The sequence below is a fragment of the Dipodomys spectabilis genome, unplaced genomic scaffold (assembly GCF_019054845.1).
Source record: "Dipodomys spectabilis isolate Male_0828 unplaced genomic scaffold, ASM1905484v1 ptg000353l, whole genome shotgun sequence".
Classification (NCBI taxonomy): domain Eukaryota; kingdom Metazoa; phylum Chordata; class Mammalia; order Rodentia; family Heteromyidae; genus Dipodomys; species Dipodomys spectabilis.
The window spans coordinates 693,423-715,308 of NW_024871030.1; the positions used below are offsets into that span (position 1 = coordinate 693,423).

A 21,886-nucleotide genomic window follows, 5' to 3' on the forward strand; every position below is an offset into this window, starting at 1 on the left:
ACACACACACACACACACACACACACACACACACACACACACACACACACACACACACACACACACACACACACACACACACACACGCGCGCGCGCCAAAATAGCTTTAAAAAGTACCAAGTTACAGATAGGCACTGGTAGCCCATGCCTATAATCTTAGCAGCTCATGAGGCTAAGATCTCCTGGGCCGGAAAGCCCATGAGATTTTTATATCTCCAATTAACCACAAAAAAGCTGGAAGTGGAATTGTGGTTTAAGTAGTAGAGTGCTAGCCTTGAATAAAAAAATCTAAAGGACAGCACCTAGGTCCTGGGTTCAAGCCCCAGTACTGGCACACAAAAAAGTACCAAGATAAATAAATACCTAGTATTACTTGATTTCAAAATCTATAATAAGCAAGAAAATATTTTACCATTGTAAATACGGAGAGGCAAAAAGGTTAATGAAGTAAAACAACAAAACATCAAGACTATACATTTATGGACAAATACTCTGATTTTGTTAGTGTTGCTTATTTTTAATCCAAAGGACTGGGGTTTGAATTCCAGTATTCAGTTGCTAGGCAGGCACTCTAACTTTGGAGCTGTGCTGCTAGATCTATTTTCTGTTGGTATCTTTTGAAATAGGATTTTGCTTTCTTCCCAGGTTCCCTACCTATGTTAGGATAGTGTGTCACTATGTCCAGCTCTTCACTGAGGAGTCTTGCTGACTTTATGTTCCAGGGCTGGCCTAGAACTATAATCCCAACAATCTTACCTTCTGAAGTAGCTAAGATTTCAGTTATGAGCCCTCATCAAGCAATAAAAGGACTGTTTGATGCAAATGAAAAATTAGGCAAACAGAAAGAGAATAAGCTTTTATACCAATGTTGTGCAGAAGACTGCATACCCATAAACCAAAACAAAATGCACTTGGAAAAACTCCTCAAATACACAAAAGGACATCTATGAAAAATCATTAGTTAACAGTATACATGTATTAATCTTTTTTGTGCCAGTCATGGGGCTTGAACTCAGGGCCTAGGCTCTGTCCCTGACCTTCTTTTTGCTCAAGGCTAGCACTATACCACTTGAACCACAGCTCTATTTTCATCTTTGTTTTTGTTAGTTTAGTGGAGTTAAGAGTCTTATGGACTTTCCTGCCCAGGCTGGCTTCAAATTGAGATCCTTGGATCTTAGTCTCTTGAATAGCTAGGGCTACAAACAGGAACCATGGGCATTTAGCTGTATTAATGTTTTATTCTACAACCTTTCTGAAATCATCAGTTCTAATAGTTTCTTTACAAGTCATATTATCTGTGAATAGACATAACTTTGTTTCTGTTATTTCAATCTATGTGTTTTTCATTTTCATTTCACTTTGCCTAACTGCTCTTGCTAAAAAAATCTTTAGTATACGTTGAATGGTAGTCACAATTAACATCTTGTTCTTTTTGGCAGTACTGGGGCTTGAACTTTGGTCCTTCTGCTTGCTTAAGAAAGTATTCTTAGGGCTGATCCACAGCTCTACCCCTGATTTCTGCTGGTTGCTTTTTAGATAAGTCTCACTTCCTGGCTCCCTCATAGCCTGGCACATACAGGTTGCTGTTCTATAAATAATGTTTTAAAAAGTTTAAGAGCATTTATTAGATAATTGCTGTGATTACCTACTGGAGCCTACTAGAAGGTACCAAAAGAAACTATTCATTTACATATTCTGGAAATGTTACTCATTGCTACTATGAAGAAGACTTTACTGTGCATAGAATAAATTAATACTTAGATGAACTTTTGTTAGATAAATATTACCTGTGAAACACCCAATTTTTTGCAAGCATCAAGAAAATTTTCTACATTTCTTCGACATTTTGCCATGCTCAGCTTGGGCTGTTAAAGTAAATGGGGAGAAATATTTTCAGGTATTTATTATTATATAACTCAATCAAAACTGAAAATTGAATTCATTAAGGAATATTATTTAAACAGTTAAGCTGTATCTTCCATTGGAGAACTATTGAAGACACAACTTACCACTGCTGGTGAAGGTACATGAATACTAGCTACAGAGCGTGGCCTTATGTGATTGGCTAAATGGCAAAGAACAACCCCATCCATCAATGCAGCTCCAATGTCATCAGGCAAAATTACTTTTAACCTGGATTCAAGATTCTATAAAGAAATGGGTACAAGTCACAAATATTCTATCTAAATATGGTACATATTTATATTACTGTTATATGATGCACCAAAATCAGAGAACATCAAATAATATCAATATACATTATCAATAATACACATATACCTTGTTAATTTGCCAGGTTTAACATATTTCTATGAAGTAGATCTGAAAAGTTAATGTGACTTACATTGCGAAGCTGTCTTATTTGTTCTCGCTCTTCCCGTAAATGTTCCATCTTTCTTCTCATTGTAAACCCTGGATCTGCTACTCCATATTCTTGGCGAGATGAGCGGCTAAAAGCTTTATAAAAAAACAGGAATATCCCAAATTGTTACAAAGCTAATCAAAGGAGCAACCACTGATGGAGAAAGAAGCATGATTAAAATAAAAAAAAGAATCAGTGCAAAACTACATAAAACGTGATTACTTATTAGAACATTCTAAATATTTTAAGTAGTTATAAGAATTGTCTATATAACTGAAATCAATAGGGAACACAGGTGTAATGCTTTCTACCACTTACACATGTTCTTATTTAAACACATGTTATTAGAAACATATGTCCCAGGTTAAAAATGATTATTGAATATATGTCATGTTTAAAGACAAAAGGAAATTATTGTTGAAGGTCAATATAGTTATTCAGGAATAAAAACTATAAGTCAATACCTTTCCAAGTAACATGGATCCATTTCCTTTTGGGCTTGCCAAATGCAAAAAGATCCCTTTTTAAAATCACAATATAATGGCGTGCTATAATTTCAAACAGTGTTTGGTCTACTGGCAGAGTGGTCATTCTAACAGTAGTCACAGTAGAGTGGAAATAAGACTGCCATGTATCTAAGGCAAAAAACAGGTTTCAGGAGCTTGAAGAGGAAGAAGGAAATGGGAATGGAAATTGGAAAGACAAAGAAGGTTAAGAGAAAATTACTTTTAGGAGGGGGGAAGAATCTATTTGTACTTAAAACTATGGAAAAATTGCATTTAAGCTGGGAAACTACAGTTTCAACACAGCCAATACATTTTATTTACAGAATATGCATTTACCTGATCGAGGCTTTAAGCCAAAGGGACCATGTGAAAAACCATCTGTTCTGTCATACTCCTAAAAACAGAAAACAAAATCCCTTTGTTTAAAAAAACCAAGGAATAATCATATCCATGCCAATTTTATAAAGTATTATGTTTCCATGATTAGTGGAAGAGAGGAAAGAAATTTACATGTCAATTCAGGTTGATAAATTTTACCTTTATACCATCAATAAATATTTGCTTGGACAGAACTATATATTGTTGGGTTTTTTTTGGTCATGGGACTTGAACTCTGAGCTTGTGAGTTGTCCTTGCATTCTTCAGCTCAAGGAAAGTGCTTTACCGCTTGAGCCACAGCACCACTTCCAGTTTTCTAGTGGTTTATTGGAGATAAGAGTCTCACGGACTTTCCTGCCCAGGCTGGCTTTGAACCTCGATCCTCAGATCTCAACCTCCTGAGTAGCTAGGATTACAGGCATGGGCCATGGGTGCCCAGCTAACTACATATTCTTTTAAATACTTTTCTCTCATATTATGAGACAAATGAAAAAGATAATTAACAAAGTGTATCAATCAGATTCTTTTTTAAAAAAACTGGATCAAATATTTCAAAATAATGAATACTTCATTAAAAATATATGGATTTATTAATATCTACTCAGTATCTACCTACTGTTGACATGTAAGACTGGAAAATTAAAATTTGGGATAAATCCACATATTTATATTAGTAGAAGATAGATAATAACAGATTGGATAAATTGTTATATCATTGCACATAGTCTCAACATGCTTTCATACAATGGTGTGCTTTGGAAAGACGTTAAACAAATCTGAGCTTTGACTCAGAAAAATGTGGCTATGTTCTGAACATTAAAAATCTCTGTGATTGATTCTTCAACCTTTAGGTGCAGTTGGTATGAAGATTAACTTAGGTAAAGGAAAATATATTGCAAATTATAAACGGATCAATTAATGCAAACTTAGCAACATCTCACTTATTCTGTGTAGCATGTCTAAGAAGTAGGTTAATGAGACTTTAGTCACTTCTCTGGACTTTCTTGAAAAGTTAATCTCTTCAGCAGGCATAAGGATACTTTAAGTTTACTTTGTTAAAACAGAACACAATTTGGTTTTATCATTTTCTTTACACATTAAATTTAAGCAATCAGAAGAGTGTACATTATCTGAATGTTCTGATTAATACGCAGTATATTATTCAAGCTGAATGTTAGTTGAACTACAAAACACAGGCTTATCGTCTTATCTAACCATAGCTTTACAGATTGTCTTCATTATCATGGTTAAATTTTTATGAATTGCTAGATAAAAATTTTATTTATTCTAATGCAAGAAAAATTTTATAAGCATAATACAACTTATCTGAGAAAATTGGCACTATTACTCTCCCATGTGATTTCAGACCATAAAATCCTGAAGTAAAACCATATAAACAAGTGGCAGTCATGCATATTTGATATAACTTAAAAGTAAAAGAGCAACACTAATTTTAGGATATTCAAATTTAAATTGTTTTCTGAAAGCATACATGTCATTTTATCTTCCATGCAAATAATTTATAAATAATTATTTCTAAATAAATGTTTATTTCTAAATTCAAGCAATAATTCATATAATAGACTAATAATGCAAGTCACTAAACACCCTAGAGTAGGAAGCCTGCTTTTCTTAAAGAAAAAAAGTAATACCACTTACCACTAACACAGAATGAAAATCCACATGATCAAATTTATATAATCAAAAAGGTAGATAAAGTCTTAAAACACTTAATATATAATCATTTATTTACTAATGTAAATGCATTTTAGAACACTAAATAAAGTGAACTGAAGTAAAAGAAATATTCTTTAGAATGTTTTATACTGAAATCTCTTGTGGTAAACCAAAAAGTTTAGATTAAAGTAGAAGAATCAGTCATTCAAACAATCTGAGTATTTGATCAAGATGTTCCCTATTCTCTCTACCCCTTAAATGTAAGAAGACAGGAAATGTGTATGTAACCTTTTGTCGATAGGAACATCCCACTGCAGAGATGATTCTCGTGGAAAAAGGAAGTTTACTCTTGCATTGTTTTCAGACCTAACTGGTTACCCAGAAAACCAAAGGCCATTGAACAATGCTGAAGTGCTTTTTTTCAAATTAAAGTTTCAAAGCTATTGTTAAAAATTTTAAATATCGATTAATTAGAAAGTATACCTTTCATAAAGTGATTACTGTGACCTACACATAATTTTCACAGAAAGTCACAAGATTTACTCTGAATATTTATACAAAGAAATGGTATTCTTAATTTTTTTATAGATTTGAAGGTTGGTAAAAAATAATCTACAACATAGATTTTAAAATAGAAGTGAATAAATTACTTGGCACACAAAAAAGATGAAATTACAGAGAAGCAAGAAAGAACCCTATGTAAAATACAGAAAACATATGAAAACATACAAACATAGAAAACATATAAAAACGGAACTTGTACCTCAGATGATACTGGAGATTGTGGTGACATATTAGCATTATCACTGTCTTGCTAAAATATAAAAATAAACAATGAAAAATGAAATTAAAATATGAAATGATGATTTAAACACATGAAACAGAAAACTGTTTTGATCAGCTGCTAAAGTAAGAATGTGAATATATCTTCTAGTACCTTGCCACTCAAGGTATTGTCTGTGAACCTATAGCATAGGTATCCTCTGAAGAAGGCTCCAACCAATGCTGAATCAGAACCTACATAAGATCCCCAAGTGACTCATAAGTACTCAAAGTTTGAGAAGTACTATCTATACACAATGGGAACAATACACTACAATTGGAGACACATAAATGAAGGCATACAATCGTTCTACCACCTGAAACAAGAAACTTTATTTGGAAAATTATGTGTGCCAATATAAAATTAAGAATAGTTACAAAGAATTTAATTGGTGAAAACATTAAATAAAAATAGTTCTCAATTTTTGAGGACTATTCTGACACCCAAATATAAATTTCTTGACTTTATCCTAGAATATGCATATCATAAATGGCATTTATTCCTTCAATGAATGATTATTGGCCACCTGCTATGTTAGACTCTGCTAGACATTTGGAACGCTGAAATTTTGTAAAATATCCACTTTAAAGATTTCTAAATCCAGAGGGAAAACAGATTCATGTATACATGAATCTTAGACTATTCATGGGGTATTATGAGACATAGAGTAATTTGAGGAGATTGTCAAGGGTGATGTAAAAAGGACAAGTTTCATGAAAAAATAAAAACTTAGTAAAAGCTTGCGTGATGGTGCTGCATCTATAGTCCCAGCTGTTCAGGAAATGGAGGCAAGAGGACAGTTTGAGCCCAGTAGTTCAAGACCAGACTGAACAACACAGGATCATAAAAAGTAACCCAAGCCTCAGTTTTAAAAAAAAAAAAAAACAACTAAGTTTATCAGAAAAAGATGGAAGGAAACAATCTTTTGCAACAAAGAATAAAAACAAAGACACAAGAAATAAATGGAAATGTTAGTATAAAAATAAAACCTTTGAGTACCAAGAGTAACATCAAAGAAAAGAGAGCAAGTTATGAGTTCAAGCTGATGTGGTAAACAGGCCCTTGATCAAACATGGTCTAGAGTTTACCTTAAAGTAAATGGAAAGAGGCTGAATGTTTCTAACCAAGGAAATAACCTGATTATATTTGTGTTCCTTGAAACAATCCTTCTGGCTTCAGTGAGGTGAATGAACTAGAGAAAGTGGGGAGAGCTACCACAATAGATTCAAAGCAGAGAATGTAAGCATGTAAGAAAATGGATGGGGACAAGATTACAAAGGTTTGAGGTTCACAGAGGTCAGTCTCAATGAGAGACATAAACCCCAGAGGTATCAGCATGTACCAATGTTGTTTATTGAGCAGGTAAACCTCACATGAGATACCAAGCAGTTGAACATAACGTAAGGAACTAAAAAATTTAAGGAACAAACCTATCTCGCAGGCCTCAGTGCAGTAAAGGTAATAGGCAGGTATATAGCAATTGATTGTGTTCACAGATGGGTAACTATTACCAAACACACACAATTGTCATTCAGGATTAACCACAGATAATAACAGTGAAAAGGTAGACAGGTTTTGGCAGAACTGGCTTTTTATTTTTTGCTAGTCCTGGGGCTTAAACTCGGCCTGGGCACTATTCTTGATCTTCCTTGTGCTCAAGGCTAGCACTCTACCACTTGAGCCATAGCACTACTTTAGGCTTTTTCTGAGCAGTTTATTAGAAATAAGAGTCTCATTGACTTTCCTGCTGGGCTACCTTTGAACTTTGAACCTTAGATCTTATCCTTCTGAGTAGCTAGGATTACAGGTGTGAGCCACCAGCTCCGGCTTAAAACTGTCTTTTTTGTATCCCAGTTAATACTACTGGAAAGGGTATAGAGAGATACTGGTATTTGGTCTGGGGAAAGGTAAACCATGAGGTTGTGTTCATTATTTTTTCTTGTGTGATTTTAATTCTTTTTTTTTGGGGGGGGGGGGTCCAGTCATAGGGCCTGAACTCTGGGCCTGGGCACTGTCCCTCAGCTCTTCAGTTCAAGGCTAGCGCTCTACCATTTGAGCCACATCCCCACTTCCGGCTTTTTTCTTTTTGCTTATGTGGTGCTGAGGAATCAAACCCAGGGCCTCATGCATGCAAGACAAGCGCTCTACCACTGAGCCACCTTCCCAGCCCCTGTGTGATTTTTAATTCTTAAAAGTAAGGCATTTCCCTGAGTTCAAGTCCCAGGACTGGCGCGTACGAGCATGTGTGCACATACACACACAAATAAAGGTACATCAAAAGGAGTATCACAAAGGAAATGTTCCAACAACTGGAAAGCAGGAGACTACTGAATAACCTGAAATCAGATATCTGTTTGAGGAACTGAGCTGTTGACCAACAACTGATCCTGTAGCTTAGATTCCTGGAAAGTCAAGATAATCTTTATCAATGGGCAAAAAAACTGTCCTAACTGCTTATAGAAACACTGAATTGTAACTTTAAATAAATACTTGCAGATGAATTTTTTTAAGTAAGGCATTTTCAGAAGTCCTGTCAAGTACCCAAAATCAAATTAATTACAAATTTCTGCAGGGAAAAAATAAGTAAGCTTAGGTATTTGTGGGGAAAAGATCTCTTGCTTTGACAGTGTTATACTACTACAAGGATTAACCTAGTATAATAGAAAACTTACAGCAGTGTTTAACCTGTCCAAATTTAATTTAACATTTTAAAATAGTAACACAAATTTGAAGAGTTTGTAAAAGGAGTTCATCTGGAAAATCTCAATTGATTACCAAGATGATTTAGGAAAAAAAAAAAAGTTGGGGAAAGATAACAAGCTTAAATTCACAGATTATAGATATAATAATATTCAATAATTATTACCAATTCTATTTTGAAGAACATATGGAAATCACATCATTAATTGATTATTTTATGATACTCAGGTTTCTTATCAATTAAATCACTAGTAAAGAAACTATAAGATGAGTTGCATTTACTTGAGTCAAATAAATATCACAAGTCAACATTTCAAATACTATTAATATTACCCTCTTGTTCTTACCTCATCATTTTCATTGACACTTGAACTCTTCCTTGTGGATTTATACTGAAAAATATATAAACATATACTTTATTTTTCCTTGAACATCTAAATTCTCTGGTTGTAAATTATGTAAGGCTTATTCCTATTTTATACTTTTATTGAATCACTTGATGTTAAACTTAGATATATAATCAGTTTAAACAGTCCCACTGCAAATTAATCTGTATAATGCTATGTGCAAGACAATTTTCTAAGTACTTTCAATACATCAAGTAATGTTCCCTTCCTACAATCCCATTTCCCATTCATTCAGTTTCATAATCTGAGAGTTCTTCCATGACTTACTATATCCAATAGTCCATCAAGTCAATTCTTTTTAAATTTCTCTCATACTTATTTCTTGTACATCATTATAGCTAATATCCTATGCTACACCCTCATTATATCTCATCTATTATTAAGAAATCTGAATTGTGGGGAGGTATATAGTTTAAATGTAGAGTGCTTGCCTAGCATGTGACAATACTGGGTTCAATCTTCACATCTCAACCCCCCCCCCAAAAGAAGATAAAAATCCAATCATTTCAAGTTTTATAAAACACTACATTGCACATAATATTGACTATTCAATAATAATGCTGATAATACACTAGTGCTTGTTACAAACTAGTATAAGATGCTTTATACATATTTTAATCCATTTAATCTTCATAACAGTATTATTGCCTCCATACTATATCCGTCTTTTTAACATTTTCTTTAATTTTATTTTTTGTCGGTCATGGGGGATGAACTCTGGGCCTGGGCACTGTTCCTCAGCTCTTCAGCACAAGGTTAGCGCTTTACCACTTGAGCCACAGCACCACTTCCAGTTTTTTTTCTGCCTATGTGGTCCTGAGGAATCGAACCCAGGGCCTCATGCACGCAAGGCAAGCAAGCACTCTACCACTGAGCCACCTTCCCAGCCTACACTATATCCTTCTTTTACAGTGATTTCAGAGATAACATGATCAACATAAAATATGTTAATATGTAACACAATTGTTTCTAAGAAAGAATAAGAAAATACAGTATGATATCCACTTGTACTCTTTTCTTTTCCTTATTTTTTATGTGTGTATATGTGTGTATATATACCAGTACTGAGGCTTGAACTCAGGGTCTGGGCATTGTCCCTTAGCTTTTTCACTCAAGGTTGGAATTCTACCAACTTAAGCCATAGCTCTACTTCCAACTTTTTTGGTAATTGGAGTCTCATGGTCTTTCCTGCCAGGAATTGACTGAAATCCTCAGACTTCAGCCTCCTGAGTAGCTAGAGTGCCAGGCTGTTGGAATTAATTTCGATTCCTCCTCATAATTACCTGATTTCTCCTACAAGTTGTTAATGGATTATTTTTCTACTTGGCAGCTCATGACTGCCAAGTCAGAAAATTTACTTATTTTCAGAGTATATCCAAACTTTGAAAAAGATAACCTATCTGATGTCTCAATCACAAGCTGCACAGTAAGCTGTCTTAGAAATTACAAATACAAAACATATGTTTCAACAGTGTCTGTCCTCTGACAACTATGATTACTCTACCAGTATGCATTTCTTTCCCACTGACCCCAGATGTAGCCTTGGAAACTTTTAGCCACTAAATGAAGTTGGTATGTAAAAACAAATTGGCATCCCTAGGTAAGAGGTTATCTGAGGTAATTATTTTTGGTTCTAGTCTATTTCAATAAAATGGAGACATTTGAGTGAGCAATGGACTAATGTTTATTAAGTGATTCTGTTGTGTGAAGTGCTATTCTAAGAACTGTATCTTAATAAAGAATTTAATACTTATAACAATCCTGTGACTTATTTGTAGACAAAAACAACAACAACAATAATAATAGTAAGCTCAGAAGGGTAACACGGCTTGCCGAACAATTAGTAGATATCCATCTAAGGAATAAGAGTCAAGTGATTTGGTTCTAGAAGCTCAGACAATATGCTACATACCCATTTCTAAAACCTGTATGTTTAGTAAGAGTTTGCCAGAAATAAAAGGGCCAGCATGTATTTTCAGAATATGGAAAACAAATAGAAATGAAAAACACACAGCCAACGTAGAAAACAATAGTAGTTCAGGAACTGGGCACTGATATCTCACCCTTGCACTGCTAGTTACCCAGGAGGCTGAAATCAGAGGATTCCAGTTAGAAGCATGGGAAGAAAAATTCACTAAACTTCATTTCCAATTAACCAGTAAAAATGCCAGACCAGAGGCATAGTTCAAATTGTAGAGTACTGGCTGTAAGTTAAACAGTTCAGTAAGAGGAGCTGAGCTCTAGCCCAGGTACCAACACACACACACATACACACACACACACACACACACACACACACACACACACACACACACACACAATTTTTTTCACCAAGGCTATGTAGAAAGTGAATTGAGGGAAGTAAGGAAATGTAAGAATTAGGTAAGAAACATCTCACAAAAAATGTCAAGTAGTCCAAACTATTTTGTTTGTAGTAGGGAGCCAATAAAGAGCCAGAGGATTTCTCCAAGGTTTGTAAAAGGGGGGAGATTAAGAAATTATTATACTTATAAAGACAAGAATGCATAAAAGATTACAACAAGGCAAGGATAGCAGAGATAGAAATAATTTTTTTTAAAAAGGATATATATTTAGCAGATTTGATGACCAATCAGGTAAGGGGGACAAGAAAGTGAAAGAATGAAAGAAGATGGAAATATTGCCCTTACAGAAACAGAAGTAAGTTTTATCATGGGGATTATGAGGAAGAGGCATATTGAATTTAAAATACATGTAAGACATCCAAGCAATTAGAAACACAAGTGTGGAAACCAGAAAAGAATAATAGAATACAAATTCAAACCAAGTAGAATATTTAAAAAAACATGTGGAGTCAACTCTCAACATAGAGCTTTAAGAGTAATTAAAAAGGAAAAGAGACATTAAAATCAAGTAGAAAAATGTCAGAAGAGAAATCAAACAAGAACATCAATACTGAGCACCAGTGTTTTGCGCTTATAATCCTAATTGCTTGAGAGATGGAAAATGGGAGAAACATTATTCAATGACAGCCAGGGCCAAAAGTTCACAAAATTCCATCTCAATCCAAATGCAGGTATGGCACTGCACATGTGCTGAAGGCTGAAATCAGGATGACCACAGTTCCAGGCCAGCTTAGGCAACAAAATATTTGCAGGACTCCATTTCATCAGAAAAAAATGCTGGATGTACTGGCATGCACCTGTTACAGGGACACAGGAAGCATAAATGGGGGATTGCAGTGCTTGTCTAGGCAAAATTGAGATACTATTTAAAAATAACTAGAGTGCAAAGGTTTGGAAGTATGGTACAAGCAGTAGGGAGACTATCTGGCAAGTGCAAACTCTGAGTTCAAACTCCAGTACCATAAAGAAAAGGGGAAATAACATCAAGAAGATAATGGAAGAATAATCAGAGAAGAAAATGGGATAGAAACCAAGAAAGGATGAAGAAAATATGGCCATCATTGTCAAATGCTAGATTGGATTTGGCATTAGTACTTCACATTAACCTCTAGTGAAGGACAGTTCAATGAAGAAACTGAAGTGAGAGCCAGATTCCAGTGAGAAAAAAAAAAAAAAGAATCATCAGAAAGGAGCAGGCAACAATGCTCAATAGGAAATGTACTCATTACCTTGCTCATGTAACTGTAATCCCTCTGTACAACATTTTTACAATAAAAAATGTACAAAAAACTGAGGAATTATAAATGGCAAATTTGTTGCTAGCAAAAGGAATCTACTGAAGCAGGAGTCTGGGAGGGCGGTAGTGTTGGAACTCAGAAAACACTACACAAACTGTAATAACCTGGAGGTCATTCTCTAACCTGCTCTCTTTTCTTCACCTTATTTTTCTCCCACACTGTAAGTCATAGAAAATATCTTCCTCTACCCTATGGCAAGACAAAAGACCTATAAAGATCAGTTCATTTGACCTGCTGCCTTCTTTTCCTAATACTGTCACATGCACAGGTTCCATGTCACATGTCTCCCTCACATAGTGGGGAAGAATGGAAGTCACACAGAGATACAGCAAAGAGCCTGAACAAACAGGCCTTGCTGAGTCCCCTCCGTTGATTACCATCAGTTCACACCACTATTTGCACAGCTATCTACCTCCTGCACCAGATGAAGCATAACTAGTTTTCCCTTGATCTTAAAATATTTGTTTCTGAAGTATCCCATGTTACATTAAACTTTTCCCATGAATTTGTCTGTTGTCAAATGGGTCTCAACCATGACCCTTGCAATGAGCAAGAAAAAGTTATTTTCTCCCCCACAGTAGAAGTTTGGGCATATTTACCAAATGCAAAGTAAAGAAAGAGAAAGGAGTGGATAGCTGGACAGCAAAGAAACATAAGATGATATAGCCAAGAGTTGAGATAAGAGGCAATGTACTATTGCTACTTAAACACTATTCTAATTTAAATCTTCATTATTCATGAAAACTAAGTTTTGCCTTAAAACCAATACATTTAACAGTATACTACAAGTCCAACTTTTACTGAGTCAACTAAGCAATCCCCCATTAGACTGGATACTAAAGTTTTATTATTTCTGTTTAGATGCTACAATAAAAACCTATGTTGAAACTAGTGTATCAAAAAGGTCAGTCAGTTCATCTTTGAAATTCATTTTAATTTCATAGAAGACAATAACTTGTGCAAAACTCTTTTTGAGACCAAATCAGGTTAGTTTATAAACCCAGCTGGTCTTCCTAGTCCGAAATAAGGCTGACAATGGTCATGAGAATACTTTTCAAATATTTTCCTTGGATTTAATCTTTAAATAAAAATATTATAGTCTATGAAATCACTATGTATTTTAAGACACTATAATGTTTTATCTCAACAGTAATCACATATATTTAAAGGGATATATGGCATTTAAACAAATTAAGTAAATATTCTAGTGCATTGGGTATTTTGTTTAGAAATCAGCCATTAAGTTCATTTAGAAATTCATGTGTTATTCTTACAAAAAATTAAAGCCACTAATTTAAATAGCAACATAAGGTTAGATTTTCATACTTCATATGTGCCATATTAAAAGAACATCAATGAATTTCTGTAATGTATGTTTACTCAAGCAATATATTTCTGGGAATAATTTTGATTGGAAAATGAAATAAGGAGTAGTTTGGAAACAAATATTTTTTTTTGGTCGGCTGTGGGGCTTGAACTCAGGGCTTGGTGCTATCCCTCAGCTCTTTAGCTCAAGGTGAGTGCTCTACCGCTTGAGCCACAGCGCCACTCCTGGTTTTCTAGTGGTTTATTGGAGATAAGAGTTTCACAGACTTTCCTGCCCGGGCTGGCTTTGAACCGTGATCCTCAGATCTCAGCCTCCTGAGTACCTAGGATTACAGGCGTGAGCCACTGGCGCCCAGAGGAAACAAAATTTTATTGGTGAAAGTAGTTTTCTATATAATTTAAAATTTAAAAGTTAATGTACCTCTCTACCATGATTACTTACTCAAATAATCTAATCCAATTTATCTTCCTGCTCACACAATCTAGCCAATATGCTACATCTTTTTTACTTAGTTTCAGAGACTCAGCTGAAAAAAAAATATTTGACATTGTTTTTGGCAATGATGAAGTAAAACAGAGATCTGAGTTTTGTATGCATACTCATGTTCATATATACGCAGATGCTTTCAAGAAGTATACGAATAACAGCATTATGAATAATTTACCATGGAACAGAAATAAGGAAATATGTGGCTTAGTTTAAAGCTCTGTATATGTTATAGCCCTGCCAATGTAAAGGAGCCATCACTTCTCAGAAATAATTTCATAAAATCTCTAGAGTACTATATTTACTGTTCTTAATGAATTATAGATCAAAATAGTTTCAATAATACATGTAAAAGTAAATGTTTTGATTTTTAGAAAATATTGGTGATTAAGAAAAGTCTTGAAACCCTTTTGCACAATACTTAAATTTTCAAAAACTAATTTTAAAAATGAAATAAAAGAAAACTATGTTTTTCCTTTGAAAGAAGACATGTTATAACTAATAGAAGATTCTATAATAATGGAAATACTGGTGATTCCAAATTGTACTTCAGATTACAACAAAATCTTAATATATGTTATACTGGTCTTTTTCTTTTTTTAGGGTCTGATGTTAAGAATTAAACCCAAGGCTCCACACATATTTTATACATGTTCTACCATTAAACTACTCTTATCCCCTTTGATTTTACCTTTTCTTGATTTCAGAGAAGAAAAAACAAAACAAAAAACAAAAAATTTGGCATATTAAATTTTTTCAATGTCCTCACACTGACACCTTCTGACAAGTAAGGAGAACTACACATCTCCTGAAAACTTTCCAGTGACTGAAGTTCTGTGTGTATGTGTGTGTGTGTGTGTGTGTGTTTTTGTGCGCGCGCGCGCGCGTGTGTGTGCGCGCGCGCACACGCACGCGCGAGCTCTAAAGACTAGCGCGCTCTCTACCATTTTGAGTCCCAGTCCTACTTCTGATTTTTTGCTGGTTAATTGGAGATAAGCGTCTCACATTTTGCTGCCTGGGCTGGATTTGAACCATGATATCAGCCTCTTGAGTAGCTAGGATTACAGGCACGAGCCACTGCTACTCAACTAGAAGCTTATTTTTGCACCTACTTTATCAAGTAATAAATTAGCAACTACTGAATGATGATTATATAAGAGTCATTTCAAGTATTATACCATTTGATCTCTTAGATCTAAGTTCTATTTACAAACACATTTTATTCAGTTTCTTGGCTCAAGGTCTCAAGAACTAAAAAGGGGGAAATTTACGATATATGTCCCTGTAAATATTCAGTGAAGATCTAAAAGGGTTGAGATGAAATTACTTTCATCATTACTGAACAAAGATCTCCTTAGAATGACTTCCTTTTACTCATCTCTTTATTTTATTTATATTGTATACTGGCCAACTGACAGTAGTGTTGTTAAAAATGCCCAGTAATTATTTGCTGAAGGGTTAAATGTGTCACTGATTTGCTAAGACATGTAACACTTTGCTTTGGTTATATGCAACATCCAAATACTTGTTACATTCTCATATATAGAAAGATATTCATGTCCCAGACCTCCTAACACTCTTAATTTATGAAACTGTTTTCCTCAGCGTAGTTTTGTTTTGTGTGTCCATTGGATTACAAACTTTATTAAAAATACAAAACACCAAAAAAAACAAAGAAAAATTCATGTGAAGTGACAGATCTATTTTTACTACACAGAAAAAAGATAAACAGATCCTTTTTATTAGTGGTATGAACTGAAAACTGACTATAAGCTAGCTAAATTACAAGTGTTTAAATCAAAGTATAACCAGATAAGAATTGTGCTGTGGGAAACAGAAAAGATTCAAGACAACAAAATTTGCTATTCATGGAGGAGGAGTCTGTTTGTACTGTTCATTTAAGTCAAATTCCAACAATAAATTCTAGCAAATACTAAAAATCATCCTAAATTCTGATGATTAATCTCTGTGAATATGGCAGACATTAAATACAAATAAGACAATAACACAATATTTATAATAACATATACAACAAAATTTTATTAACCACCTACTAACTAAAGGTTTGGGACAATTCAAATACTCTGGAGTTTCCTGTAAGATAACAGATTTGCTCAAGAAATATAAGATAATAAAAAGGGGGAAAATGGATGAAATCACAAATATTTTAGCAAAATGTAAATTGTATTTTGTAACATAATAGAAATACTTAACTACTAATCGTAAATACCTGTCAATTATTTGTTGAAACAAATTCAATAAAAGTCCTTTCTTGAGCCAGGCATGGTGGCACAAGCCTGAAATCCCTATATTTGGTAGGATAAGGCAGGAGGCTTAAGAGTTGTAAGCCAGTTGGGCACTAGTGGCTCACTAGTACAATCCTAGTACTTGGGAGCCTGACAACTGATTGTTGGAATTCAAAGCCACTCCAGGCAGGAAAGCCCTTGAGACTCTTATCCAATCAGCCAACCAAAAGCCAGAAGTAGAGCTGTGGCTCAAGTGGTAGAGAGCCAGTCTTGAGCAAAAAGAAGCTAAAGCTAAAGGACAATTCCCAGGCCTGGAGTTCAAGCCCTAGTAACAGCAAAAACAAAATAAAACAAAAAGGAGTTGTAAACCAGCTTTGGGCTACATTGTAAGACTCTATCTTCTTAAAACCCAAACATACCATTAATTGCTATAACTAAATAAAAATTCATTTTTCATTGAAAATATTTTGTAAATCATACTTTATATTGATCTACTCGCTTTGATGATTTAATTACTAAAATTTTATAGATATAATTAAATACCATATATATTCCACATATACATGAGAAATCAAGATAAATGTTTGCTATATTTAGCTTTAGAATTTAATATTATTGACTTAAACCAAAACTTGACACTTTCAAAATTAACAAATACAAAATAAATTTTAAAATTGAATAATGTACCTTGAAATATTCCTTTCTAATCTGTTTACTCCGCCTCCTTTCTTCACTTTGCCAGATTATAGGTTGAGATTCTGGCCAATGTTGTTCAACTATTTGATCCTTCTGATTCTCTAAGGGCTATAATGAAATAATTTTTTGTAACTAACCAATTGAGACCAAAATAATATGCATATATTAGTAATTTAATTTCCTCTTACCTGCCATGTAAGGGGAGATAATGGTGAATTAACTTCATCTGCCGAGACACTAAAAAATTAAATATGTTTTATTATGTGATAAGGTATTTAGAAAAAAAATCCTTTGCTTATGAACATTATAAAGTTGCCTTTATTTTTCAACAGGAATGTAAAGACTGTAAGCAAACCTAGCCTTTAAACTAATAACATGAAATTTCCAATTGACAAAGTATATTTAAATTTCTAATAACTTGGTCTACAGTAAATATCAAAATGGGTTTACATTCTATAAACCTTTTTATATACAACTTCTCTAAGGAACTTAAAGAGGCCAAGAGTGCAATAATTATGTAATAATAATAATAATAATAATAATGTCATCTGAAGTCAGGCTCAAAGAGATAAAAGATGCATGTTTTCTCTCATGTGAAAGTTAGATCTAATTTATAAGCATATATGAAAGCAAATAGGGTCACATTGAAATATATACAAACAAAATGACTAAACTATGATACATACATAGGGGAGGATTCCAATGATATAACTCTTGAACAAATTAATATTTAAGCTGGGCCCCGGTAGCTAATGTTAGTGTAGTCCTAGCAAAACAGGAGACTGAGATCTGAAGACTGTGGTTCAAAGTCAGTGCAAGGAAAGAAAGTCCATGAGACTCTTATCTCCAATTAACAAAAAAAAAAAAGCTAAAAGTGGAGCAATTGGTGAAATGCTAGCATTGATAAGAACTAAAGCTCAGGGACAACACCCAGGCCCTGAGTTCAAGCCCCAGAACCAGCACGAAAAAATGAATATCAGGAGGCCGAAACATATTTTATTAGAAGGGGAGGTAAAGTGGAGGAGGGAAGGTAGACGAGTGGAGAGAGGAATCATGGACAAATACAGTCACAATATTCAATGCGCATCTGTGAAAATGGTACCAGGTAACTTGAGGAGATGGTTAGAGTTGGGAGAGATGGGGGGAGAATGATGGAAGGGGTGACATTGATCAAGATTTGTTATATTCATAAACTGATTGATGTATTGATTGAAATTCCTTTGTACAACTACTTAAATAAAAAGGAACATTAAAAATAAAACCAATAAAAACAAAATGGTAAAAAAAAATGTAAGTGGTGCTTAGTGCAAGGTAATTAGAGGCAGTCTATTAGGAAGGGATTGCTATAGTGCTGTGGGACCCAATTGGTTTCCATAGAATTTGTTGCTTTCAAAAAAGTGAGCCTGCCCTGAATGTCTCTTACCCCATGATCAATTGCTTCAAAACATCACCCAACATTGTGATGACATGTATCATAAAGATCTCACCAGAGCTGAGGAAAAATGAACTGGATTATGAAAGATTACATAAATTAAAGAAGGAAAAGGGGCAATCTTTGCACAGAGACAAGATTATAGAACACAGAGGTATGAAATCATGCTGGAAAAAATAAAGTACTTCTGTTCCTAATCTGAACTGGTGCCAGTGGAAGAATGAAGATGATGAATTTTTGTATATGCTGATGGTATGCAGAAACCCACCTCAGCCTCATGGAATTAAGCTAAACGTTTAAGTTATAAATATATATATGTATATATGTATATGATATGTATATATACATATATGCATATATACATATATATATATATATACATATATATATATGGAAGTGGCGCTGTGGCTCAAGTGGTAGAGCGCTAGCCTTGAGCTGAAGAGCTGAGGGACAGTGCCCAAGCCCAGAGTTCAGGCACACAACTAGACCCCCCAAAAAAATAAAAAATAAAAATATATAAAAAGAAAAGACACTAGCAAACAAGAAGTGGGAAATGCACTGTTGCATTTATAGTTCAGAACCATCATTCTTGCACGGAACAGAAGTTAGATATTTTTTTCTGTCATTCATGGGGCTTGAACTAAGTGCCTGGGCTCTGTCCCTGAGTTCTTTCACTGCAGGATAGCACTCTACCATTTTGAGCCACAGTGCTACTTCCAGTTTTTGAGTGGTTAATTGGAGATAATTCATAAAGAAATGGAAAGATGGAAAAAATCATATTAAGCTAGACCTAAAGAAACATAGGCTCCATTGTTTCCCTCATTTGTAATAATTAGTACATGTCTAGGATAGTCTTAGCAGAGGATCACAATAGCTCAATAGCTATGTACATATGACCATATAAGATGATACTAATAGAAATGTACATGGAAACATGAGGTTTTTCTTTGTTGTTGTTTTTTTTAACATACTGTCTGAAGTTATTTCTTTTTTCTTTCATTTTTTTCCTTTGGTTTATCCCCTATTGTCACTGTATTTGATTTTGGTATCCTGCATCTTGTATATACATTTATCTGATTTGGGGAAGGGAAGGGAAACAACAAAATGGTAAGACAAAGGACAAAGGGTGAACCAATGCAACAGCGATACTCACAAGACAATATGTTGGTAATGAGCTTCACAACTAGGGGGTAAGGGGAGCCAGGGGCGGGGGGGGGGGGGGGGGGAGGGAAAGTGAGAAAAAAAGAGGGGGTAACAATAGAGTCTCACAGGGACTTTTCTCTGCCCTGACTGGCTTCAACCTATGAAGTGTTCTTTGTTACTTAATATTAAAACTTAGAGTTCTGAACCAAACAAGTCTGAATTTAAATTCTGATTATACCTCTTACTAGCTATGCAACCTTGAGGTAACTTCTGTTGATTTCTGAGTCTCAAGTTTATTCATCTATAAAATGGGAATAATCAAAAGTAACAACTTCTTAATGTTACTGTGAGGATTAAATGAGACTACACATGGGAAGCATTAAGAACAGTACACATGTAACAGGCATCCACAAATGTTAATTCTGTGTGCTTCCCGTACTTCTGCCCAGACTTGGAACTACACACTCCCATGGGATGACTCAAGAGTTGAGTCCAACGTAAATTTTCAAACTACCAAAGCAATATGAAGAAAATGTCCAACATCTTTTACTCCTTTAGAATTTGTTTATGTAGACTTAGATTATGTACTTATAGAAAAAATATGCAGCATCCAATTGAAATAATCAAAAAGTAAACAGTAACATAAAGAACAAACAACTAGGAAGATCACATTACTGATAGTAACAGCAATACAAAAAATATGCTGAGTGAATAGGTAATTCTATTATCAAGACAAATTCTAGGACTAAGCAAAATAGTTTTGTTTTGTTTATATCAAAACTAAGTTTAATTTACTTGTGACATATCGTAAATTATCTCATTACATTGTTTTTATATAATTTATTCAATTAGAGCCCATTTGAAGAAAAACTGCTATAAGATCAAGTCTCAATATAAAATACTAAATATAAAGAATAAGATATATTTGTACCTCTTTTCACATTCCACAGTTTGTTTCAGCTTGTTTCTAATGACAGAAGTTGAATGATTAAGAATCCTAGAAGTAAATCAACATATTAATTATAAAATACACTAAAAGAATACAACATATGCAAGACATGAAATATCTCCAAAATAAACTTGATCTAGTCCATGAAGATCTTTGCTAGAAAATATTTAAATGCTATTTATATCAGATGCCCATAAGCACACTATTTATGAAAGACTGAAATTCACCAATTCATGCATCTTCTTTTACACATCCTTTTTAAAGGTTTATATACCTTCTAGCCATATATCTGATTTGTGGCTGAGACAGATGTTAAAGAGATACAGACTTTTTAGGTAACATTATAAGTGATTTGATTTTCCCAGCACAGCAAATGATATGAATTATGTTAATACATGTACATAATTATGTTGCCAAAAGCCAATAATAAACTTTAATTCTAAATGTAAACCATTACTAAAGTTCAATCCCTTAAAAATCCACAATGTTTAATAACCAAATGAAACTGGATTAGAAGAAAATTAAAACAAAGAAAATGAAAAATGATGAGACATAAGAGAGAACTATTTGTCCATAATTTTATCTTTCTAAATATAATCTGAATGTCAAAATAATGAATTAATATTTCTCTAGCATACTTATATATTCAAGAGTTTTTAATATCACTACAGAAATAAATGTGACTTGAGTTTTCATTTTAAAGTTTAGTATTAAAAAACGAATTAAAAAACATGTGATCCAAAATGAAATCGTCAAATATCAAGGGTTAAAATACAGAAAAATTTTAAACTACATATTGATACAAAATGACATAAATAGAACTTGGTAGGTATAAACAATCGAATTTCCATTATATAGATCTCCGCACTAGCTTGGATCTAGTATAGCCTCACTAAGAAGACACTGTGAGGTATGAAATCACCATTGGTTTAGCTATAAACTAAAATTTCCTTAAATACCGAAAACCAGAAGACTATAGGTAGCAAAAGGAAATAAAATGTTATTCCTTATCTATGAAAACAAAAATAAAATGTTAAAAATAATGTGTTTTATTTTTTTAATGGCAATAAGT

At 33.9% G+C, this 21,886-nt stretch overlaps 1 protein-coding gene and 1 non-coding gene across 2 annotated transcripts in view; both read right to left on the reverse strand.

The window, feature by feature from the left end:
- Lrch2 (leucine rich repeats and calponin homology domain containing 2) overlaps window positions 1-21,886 on the reverse strand; it is a 106,642-nt gene that overhangs the window by 11,148 nt on the left and 73,608 nt on the right. The window contains exons 12-20 of the mRNA XM_042665837.1: window positions 20,797-20,862; window positions 17,479-17,527; window positions 17,282-17,398; window positions 8,794-8,838; window positions 5,687-5,737; window positions 3,205-3,262; window positions 2,345-2,457; window positions 2,010-2,147; window positions 1,788-1,865 (exon numbers count right to left, since the gene is read on the reverse strand). Of these exons, the coding sequence (XP_042521771.1) occupies window positions 1,788-1,865; window positions 2,010-2,147; window positions 2,345-2,457; window positions 3,205-3,262; window positions 5,687-5,737; window positions 8,794-8,838; window positions 17,282-17,398; window positions 17,479-17,527; window positions 20,797-20,862 (715 nt within the window). The remainder of the gene's footprint in view (window positions 1-1,787; window positions 1,866-2,009; window positions 2,148-2,344; window positions 2,458-3,204; window positions 3,263-5,686; window positions 5,738-8,793; window positions 8,839-17,281; window positions 17,399-17,478; window positions 17,528-20,796; window positions 20,863-21,886) is intronic.
- LOC122095494 lies at window positions 5,203-5,332 on the reverse strand. The gene has a single exon (XR_006145155.1). It is a non-coding gene; the product is annotated as a small nucleolar RNA SNORA35 (small nucleolar RNA).